The sequence below is a fragment of the Octodon degus genome, unplaced genomic scaffold (assembly GCF_000260255.1).
Source record: "Octodon degus isolate 3935 unplaced genomic scaffold, OctDeg1.0 scaffold00087, whole genome shotgun sequence".
Taxonomy (NCBI): Eukaryota; Metazoa; Chordata; class Mammalia; order Rodentia; family Octodontidae; genus Octodon; species Octodon degus.
In genome coordinates this window covers 11,572,536-11,582,361 of record NW_004524663.1, presented here as the reverse complement: position 1 = coordinate 11,582,361, position 9,826 = coordinate 11,572,536, and the positions used below count along the sequence as shown (strand labels likewise).

The 9,826-nt window shown below is 35.7% G+C and overlaps 1 protein-coding gene across 2 annotated transcripts in view; it reads left to right on the top strand.

The window, feature by feature from the left end:
- The window catches only part of Kiaa2026 (KIAA2026 ortholog), a 101,117-nt gene that overhangs the window by 27,071 nt on the left and 64,220 nt on the right, over nt 1-9,826 (top strand). For both annotated transcript variants that reach the window (XM_004637197.2, XM_023721867.1), the window contains one exon: nt 7,668-9,085. In XM_004637197.2, coding sequence (XP_004637254.1) covers nt 7,668-9,085 — 1,418 coding nt within the window. The remainder of the gene's footprint in view (nt 1-7,667; nt 9,086-9,826) is intronic.

Below are 9,826 nucleotides of genomic sequence, written 5' to 3'. Positions count from 1 at the left end.
CACAGGGACCACAGTTCAATACCCCAGCACCACATGCCAGCCAGCCCTGCCCCCTGGTGGGCTGAGCTGGCCACACACACATACACACACACACACACACACACACACACACACACACATAAATAAATAAATAAATAAATGAGTAGTTCATTAATAATCCTGCATTTACCCATTTGCCTTTGGGATATTAAAATTCTTTCTTGGAATCTTTCCCCCTATTTGATGCTTACCTCTTTGCATCTGTTCTAGTACATGGTACTCCTTAGTGTAAGTTGAATATCCCTGATTCAAAAACCAAACTTGATAATATTCCAAGTTCTGAAACATTTTGAGCTCTGACATGTCACACAAATGGAAAATTCCTTACCTGATTGAATTAGCACTCAAAATTTGCAAACCTAATAGTTTGCACTCAAAACACAGGTATATTAGAAGTACTGTATAAAAATGTATTCATTGTGTGTAAATTATCTATGAAACAAATTAATTTTGAATTTAGACTGAGGTCCTATCCCCAGTAATATATTATATATGCAAATATTTCAAATGCCAACATACTTGTTACAAACATTTCAGATAAATATATTCAACCTATATTATAATCTCACCCTCTTTAGGAAAAATAAGATGTTGTGCATTCTGATTTTTATAATTGAAATTTAAAAATTTTCCATAAACACTGTTACATTTTCACTTGTATGTGCAATCAGCAAGAAAGAATTTCCAGACTTCAAGTATAAAATATTTTTTAATCAGTAAACAATTTTGCAATAAATTGATAATCAGAAATGATTATGACAAGTTTGACCAAAATCAATTTTTATGGTAAATAAATCCATTTTTTTGATGGCTGATAGTCTAATATGTACAAAATTTTACAACAGACAACAAACCCTACATTAAATTATTTTATGAGAAATATTTCAGCAACCTAGTCCATAGTTTAACAACAAAACTTTGAAGAAGTTCCTGCTTTCTCAATTTATAAAGTGTAGAGGAGCTCAGTTTTGTAAGCAGTATTTAATTCTGAGAAATAGAATTTTTAAATTAACCTTGCTGATACTTTTTAGGTTATGAAGCATTGATTTAAAAATTGTTTTATAGGGGCCAGAGAGATGGCTCAGTGGAATAAGTGCTTCTTTGGCAAGCTCAAGGGCCTAAGTTCAATCCCCGATTCCGCAAAAAAAAAAAAAGAATTGTTTCATTTTCAGGCTATTGACTTTTAAAAGTCTGTCATTACAGAATGAGACAGCATTGTCATTTCAGTTCAACTATTCAACTTTAAGCCTGTGTTTCAGAATCATCTACTTTAATTTGGAACTATTTCTTCTGATAATTATTTACACATTTCTAAATGAATGCTTGTGTTGCTATCTCTTGATTTTTTTTTTTTTTTTATTCTAGCATTATCTGTTAACCTTTATCTGTGGAAAATGAAGATTTAGTAATGACTGTTTCCACTGATCAAGAATTTGTATGCTCTGTTTCTCTTCTAAATTTTATCTTTCCTGCCTCATCCAACTTATTATTGACTAATAATTCAGCTTTCATTTTTAACTCTCTAGATGATAGTACTCTATTTTGTTAATATTTATTTATTTATATGTACCTATATGATGTATTCTCAATCCTTGCATCTTAGAATTTCTTCCAGTGGCCTTTTTTTCTTAAGTATGCACTATAGATGTATTTTCTCCTTTTCAATTTGGCATTCAACAGCATTACATTTTCTTAGTATTAAGTCCACTAATTTTTTCTTCTGCCATGTATAATCAGCCATTAACCCTATTGTGTTTTTATGTCAAACATTGTTGTTCGATCTCTAAATATTTGTCTTCTTTATTTTCTAAGTTACTTGCTGTATAAAATAATGTATAAAATAATCTTTTTATTTTCTAATTCTAGCATATCATTTCTGTATCCATTTTGATTGATATTTTTCATCATGAATTATGTATTTCTTTTTCATTGTATGCCTGGTAGTCTTGGTTTAGATACCAAACACTGTTAAATTTCGCCTTGATAACTGCTGAGTACTTTTGCATTCCTATAAATCTTGAACTTTTTCCTGAAAATACAGTAGTTACTTGGAAATGGTGTTGTGTTACTTGGAAATGGTGTTGTTTGGGTTACTTTTCTCTTGTTGCTGAGATAAAACACCCAACCCCTAAAATTAAGGAAAGAAAGTTTTATTTAGCTCACAGTTTGTGAAGATTTTGGTCTGTAATCAGCTGACTCCAATACAGGGTGACATGACACAGGGCACCACTTCTCGGCAGCAGAAGACAGCAAAAGCAGCAAGATCAAAACAAAGGGGCCAGCAAGCCTTTTTGCCTCCCTTCTATTGTATGCAGGCTACCTGCCCTAGGGCAAGTGTAGCACACACAACCATAATCTCCTTATTGGACCAGGAATCAATCAAAAACTCTAAAAATCCATCCTATGACTACGTGAAGCTTTGGGCAGCCATCTAGATACAAACCACAGCAGATATAATTTTGAATCTTTTATGATTTGCTACTTGAGTCCAGAACAATTCTTAGCCTAGGTCTAATTATTCTGTACTACCAAGACAAGGCCTTCTTGAGTATTTTACCCAATATCCTTTGAATTGTGAGTCTAGTTTATATCAGTGTGGTTGATGGGAACAGCCCACTTTCCCTAATCTTTCATGGTCTTCTTGTATTAGTCTTGAATTGTCTCTTTAAATGCATGTACTACTCAGTACTCTGAAACTTCAGGGAAATGTCCTATAAATCTCTGGTGTTCTCTTTTTATGCACCTTCCTCTTCTGCTGTGGCCTGCAGATTCTAGCTGCCTTGGCTTCTCTGGACTTCTCAATCCAAAGAGTCTGTGGGTTTTGCCTGAGTGTCCCCTGTTTTTGCACCCTGGTCTAGAAACTCTCTCAAGGCAGTAATAGGAATAATTGTTCAACTCACCTGTCTGTTTCTTACCTCTCAGGGATTGCTGTCCTTTCCTTGAATTTTAAGTCCAAGGGAGAGTATAAATTTGACTCCATATTTATTAGTCCTGGATAGAAGCAGAAGACATTTTAAAAGGTGTTAGTCTAATTGAAAACGTTTTAATCTAAGTGAATTTACTTTCATCTATAAATGATAGTCTAGGTGGTTGTACAATTCTAGTTTGACAATGGCATTAACTCAATACTTTAAAAGATACTGTTGTTAATTTTTTATTTTGATGCTATTAATAATTCTTGTCTCAGTTTGTGACTCCTGAATATGTATTCTGTCTGTTCTCCCTCAAATAGCTTGTACAATTCTTTGGTTTGTAAGATTTTCTAATGTTTTATCATCATTTGCCCTGTTGGAAGTTTGATTTCTATTTTCTTAGGCTTCCCAAACTGAGAATTTATATCCATCAGTTATAGAAAATCCTCAGCCATTATGTCTTTGAAATTTTCCTTTATTACTTCCCTTCTGCTTCTCCTCTATTCTTACTTTCTGGAACACCATCTGGTTGTATTTTTTTTGGTTGTATGTTAGATTTAATCAGTTCTCCTTTAGTTTTTCCTGAATTCTTTGAAACTTAGCTCTTCATTTCTTTATGTATGATCATCCACAGAGTTTTTTACTTTTGTAGTGATTTCTACAAATTGTTTTTCAAATCTGCTCAGACCATTCTGATAATTTCTAATTAAATTGCTTCCTTTTTTGCTTCTTAAATATTTTAGATTTGGGGGACAGAGAGATAGCTCAGCAGACTAAGTGCCTGCTTTGGCAAGCCCAGGGAGCAGGGTTTGATCCCTGCTCCCCCATTCTGTGCTGGTCCTGCCCCTGGGGTGTGCTGAACTGGCAACTGAGACTGTGCGTGGTGTGGTACACACCTGTAATCCCAGCACTGGGGAGGCTGAAAACAGGAGGATCAGTACAAGTCGGAGCTGTGTAGTGAGACCCTATGCCAAATACATAAATGAAAAAACAAAAACAAAGATATTTTAGATTTTGCTTCTGATAATTCCATTAGTTGATATTATTTAGGCAAATTCTTACAATGAAGTCTTTACCACCTCAGTTTTTCTATATGGGGAAGAGTTTAACTATGTATTTTCTTTTAGCAGTTACAAAATTACTCAGATTTTCATGCTGCTTATGTCATTTTTGTTAATTTATGTTTTTGCCAAAAAAAAGTTCATTTCATTTAACAATGTAAAATTGTTTCGAATATCTTTATATTGTTGTTATATGTACCTGTATGTATGATCTGTAGGATGTGCCCATCTACATTTCTGGTATTGGTAGTGTGTGCGTACATGTGTGCATGTGAGCATGTGTGCATGTGTTTTCTTGATCAATCTTGGCAAGGATTTATTAGTTTTATTCATGTTTTCAGAAGACTTAGTTTTCAGAAAACTGTTCTTTTTTTTTCTTTTTTTTTTACAAAATTTTATTCTTACATGTACAACAGACTCCAAGAACACACTTCACTGTAGTTATAGGTGTCAAGAGATGTTATCGCAGGGCATCCAGATAACTGAATAGGAATGGAATCCAGGGTCACCATCATTGTACACACAAGGAACAGTTTATTTTTTGCCAGATTTCTTAATTCCACCTGTGGCCAGGGGGCCCTTTCCCGCGGCCTTCGTTTTTAGCTCCTCAAGTTTCTTCTGCTCTTCCTTTTGCTTCTGTTTGAATGCTCTATCTTCCTCGTCCATCTCCTTGGCCTGTTTCTTGGGCTGCTTCAGGGGCTTCTTCTTGCCACCTTCGTGGCCGGACATGGCCAGAAAACTGCTCTTTTCTATGCATTTTTTGTTATTGATTAGGTGTCTTTTCTAGTCTATTTTAATGTGTACAGGTAGTTGATTTTCAGATTTTCTTTTCTAATACACTTTTTCGCCAATATTTTTTATCTGTCTTTTTTATAATAGCCATTCTGGTGGGTATGAAATAATACCTCATTGTGGTTCTTCATTTCATGACCCTGATGGATACTGAACATCTTGCGGTGTGCTTGTTGTTTTTGTTTATGGATATTTTCTTTGGAAAAATGTATTCCATGTATTTTGCCCGTCTTTTAATTGAGCAACTTCTCTGTGTGTACAAGTTGGTTAAAAGATACATCATTTACAAAAATTTCCTCTCTTCTGTGGGTTTTTATTTGTTAATTATATCTTTTAAAAGCACAGTTCTCTAGTTTAATGACATTGTGTGTTTCTTTCATTACTTGTTTTTGAGTCATCTTTTAAAAAATTATGCCTATCTTTTTGTGTGATTTTTTTTTTTAAATTAAGGAGGTTTTATAGATGTGCCTGTAAAGAAATTTTTAAGAAAATGCTCAGTCTCACTGAGGCATTGTACTGTTACCTCCTTGATTTAATACAATTTCTTACTTGCTCTGTCTCTGGTCTCTCTCTTTTCAGTAGTTAATGTTATTTTTTGTTGGGGTATATTTGTACATCTTTATGGAGCACATTGTGTGATACTGTTTGTAATAATCAAATCAGTGCAGTAAGCATTTGTATCTCTCAAATATTCATCCCTTTTTGGCAATGGCATTTAAATAGGTTCGAAAGTGTTGCACTTGGAGCAAATCCAAGGATCACCCCTAGTGGTGTGAACTCTAGCTAATCTACTGCTTTTAAATCGGTGTTGTGGTGCAAACCTATAATCCCAGCCTAAGGGAGGCTGACCGCTGAAGGAGGATGATCAGGAATTTGAGTCCAGCTGAGCCCAGCCTAGGAAACTCAGGGATTACAAGACTCTCTCAATATACACGATTTAAAAAAAGAGTTGGAGATGTAGCTCAGGCCCAAAGTCCTGAGTTCAATCCTTAGTACAAAAAAAAAGAGTTAAACATTTTTATGCATTGGGAACTTCATACTGTTCTAGTTATTTTGCAGTATTTTATAGGGTTTTATAACCAAAAAATCACCCTATTGTCTTGCAGAAAACTAGAACTAATTCCTCCTTTCTGTATTTGGTTCCCCTCATCTAACTTCTTTCCATTTCTCACTGTAGCCCAGCAGCCTTTCTTAGTTGCTAATGATCATTATTTCACTGTGTTCATCTATAACATTAACTTTTTTTATTTTCTATACATGAGCAAGAACATGTGGTATTTGTCTCTCTTGCTGGTTTATTTTACTTAACATAATGACCTTCAGTCTATCTATGTTAAAATTGACATGATTTCATTCTGCTTATGGCAGAATAATGTTCCATTGTACATATTGAATACATTTTCCTTATTCATCTGTTAATGGACATCTTGGTTGATGTATTACCCTAGGTGGTAGTGATATTTCTTCAGAATTTTCTCTTTTTAAAAATATTTCTATATTTATTTCTTTGTTTATTTATTTATTTGTTACAGGGTCTCACTACACAGCTCGACTCATAGTGATCCTCCTGTCTCAGCCTTCCCAGCAGTGGGATTACAGGCATGCACTACCACACCTGGTTTCGGGGCTGGCCTGGCATGCTCTGGGTTCTGGGGCCTGCACAGCATGTGGTACCAGGGATTGAACTCAGGACCTTGTGCTTTCCAGGCAGGCACTTAGACTGCCAAGCTATCTTCCTAGTCCCTTGTTTCTCTTATATGATGAAACTCTAGTGAACTTGAAAAGCATACAACTTTTTGGTTGTAGTGATTTTTCTTTAAATATAACTTCGTAAGGATGGAATTATGGGATCAAAAGATATGGACATCTTTATAGCTCTATATGAATTACTGCAATCAAATTCCTTTGCTTTACCAAAATGTATAATAGATATGAAATAGGAAAAAAATGGGAAGAGGAACTAGAGAGAGGGAAGGAAAAAGAAAAGAAGGACAAAGTAAAAACCAAGCTTTTATAAATAGGGAGCAAAAGAAGGGTTGAAGGGAAGCTAGGAGAATGGGGAAATAAAAGAACTAAGATATATCACGTACAGTTACAAATTCGCTTTGATGAATGTATACCTAACATGTACCAATAAACTTGAGAAATTCCTTTTATTTATTGCTTTTATTTAAATAAATGAAGTTGATATACATTATAAGTTGAATTTTATCTTGAAGACATTGTCAGTGGTAATCGTCCATTAGTAAAATTTAGAGTGAAATGATACATTCTTTTTTCTTTTTTCTTTTTTTTTTTTTATTATTTAGTACAGGGTCTTACTACACAGATCAGACTCATAGTGATCCTCCTGTTTTCAGCCTCCCAAGTGCTCAGATTACAGATGTGTGCCACCATGTCCAGTCTCAATTGCTGTCTCAGCACACCCTGGGAGTGGGGCCATGAACCCTGGTCCCTGTGCCTGTCTAAGCAGGTGCATTAGTCTACTGAGCGATCAGGCTGGCCCACGATACATTATTTTCTTATCTGAAAAAATGACACTTTTTATTGGGCACTTTGTACTGATGTCACAAATTAGAATAGTCAGTTGCTTTATTGATTCACGATAAATATAACCTTAAAATTTAGTGTTTTGGCTGAGCATAGTGGTATAATTCCAGCACTCAGGAGGCTGAGCCAGGAGAATTGCCAGGAGTTCAAAGCTGGTCTGGGCTACAAATGAGTTCAAGGCCATCCTGAACTGCATAGTGAGACCTTGTTTCAAAAAGGAAAGAAAAAAAAAAAGAAAAAGAGAAAAAAATTACTGTTTTGTGGTATTCTCTGCTTTAAGTAATAGTAGTTTAATCTGTTAAATTTTCTTTAGGCTTCGAGAACAGGAAAGAAGAGAGGCAGAAGAAGCTTGTCAAAAAGAAATAGAAGAATGGGAAAGAAAACTTCTCGCTCAAGCAGCTCCAACTTTTATGGAAAACATGTGGGAAATTCCTGCCATTGGACATTTCCTTTGTTTAGCCCAGCAAATTCTAAATTTGCCTGAAATCGTCTTTTATGAGTTAGAACGTTGTCTTCTGATGCCTCAGTGTAATGCTTTTCTGTCTAAAATAATGACTTCTCTATTAAGTCCTCCCCATCGCAGACCTACCTTACATCGAAGACCCACTTTGCCTTATAGGACCTGGGAGGCAGCATTGAGGCAGAAAGTGCAGCAGTGGTACACTGCTGTAGGGCAGACTGAAAATCCCAATAACTGTGCTGAAAAACTTGGATTATGTCCTCAGTTTTTTAAAGTTCTTGGAGAGGTTAACCCATTGGAAGAAAAGCCCTTTCATGAACTACCTTTTTACCAAAAAGTATGGTTACTTAAAGGTCTCTGTGATTTTGTGTATGAAACACAAAAAGAAGTTCAAGATGCTGTACTTGGACAGCCAATTCATGAATGCAGGGAAGTTATCCTTGGTTATGATTATTTGGAGAATGCATATGTGCATTTTCCACAGTTTTGTGGTGCAGATGTACGGATTTATAAACAGAGACCCTTTCGGGCCCCAGAATTTCCAGTTCCACCTATTAAAATACAAAGAGTACCTCGGATTAAACTGGAGAAATTAAAAAGTGACTGTGTTAATTCAAGTAATACAGAACATAGGTGTAGTAGAGAAGGCCTGCCCTCTGCCTACAAGAAAGAGCAGGAAATTACTTTTGATCTAGCTTGCTCCCCTGGTAACATCAACTTTGATAATCATGATATCTCTGTTGAAATGGAAGTAAAATCCAACTGTGAAATTAGAATTCTCAGGCCCTGCGAAATTAAAAAAACTGATTGTTGCAAAGAAAATTTGGAGAAACCAGAGAGTCCAGGAGAAGTAACTGGCTTTGGAGAGCCACTCAGTCCAGGTGAAATAAGGTTTATAGGAAATCAGGAAAAATATGGTGAAGCTTCCAAAATAAAAACTGAACCCGGTCCATTGAAAGAAAATGCTCTAAAATCTTGCCAGATTCATATAAATGGAAGTCATATTGATCATCCAGAGATTAACTGCCACAGAGTTGTAAGGGATATTCTGCTAGAGCAGTCACTGCAGAGCCCCAAGAAAATAAAACTGACTAAAATGAGGGCAAAAAAGAAGAAAAAGAAGAAAAAGAAACTGAAGGATGTTTTAAATGAAAATTTACAGAGAAAGCGTGAAAGTCTTCATTCTCTTGTGTTCAAGTCTTACAAACCTGAGATCCAGAATAAGTTATTGATCATCAAAAAGAAAGCAAAACACAAGAAGCACAAATCTGGTAAGCTAACATAAATAGAAAAGACTTAGATTTAGGTACAATTCAAAGTGTTTTTTTCAATTATGGATCATGCAACCTCTGATGGACAGAATAAATTGTGCATGGGGTGTGTGTGTGTGTGTGTGTGTGTGTGTGTGTGTGTGTGTGTTTTATTTCCTATAATTAAAAAACCTAGAACACGCAGTGGTTGGGGTTCGATCTCCAGTGTGCTGTGCTGGCCCCACCCCTGGGGTGCCCTGAGTGGCAGTTGAAACTGGGTGTGGTGGCGCATGCCTGTAATCCTACCACTTGGGAGGCTGAAAACAGGAGGATCACTACAAGTCCAGTCTATGTAGAGAGACCCTGTAGACCCTGTAGACTCTGTACTAAATTAAAAAAAAAAAAAAAAGACAAAAAAAGAACCTAGACCAGAAGAGATTTTATATACTAAGAAAAACATGATGTTTGTAGCACATTTGAATTTAACTGTTAAACATGTTTGGACATTTTAGTTTTATGTTTTTCCTTCATTTTTGTAAGTGATGTTTCCCATCACTTCCCAGGCAAAGCAGAGTGAAAGTCTTGTAGAAGCGCCTGCTTAGGCAGAGCACAGCGGCCAGGTTCAATCCCTGGCATGCCGTGCCATACATTTAAAAAAAAAAAGCAATAAGAAAACAGTACTCCCAAGATTCAACTTCATAGCAGCTCTTTTTTTTTTTTTTTTTATTTAGTGCAGGGTCTATAGGGTCTCCGTACACAGAT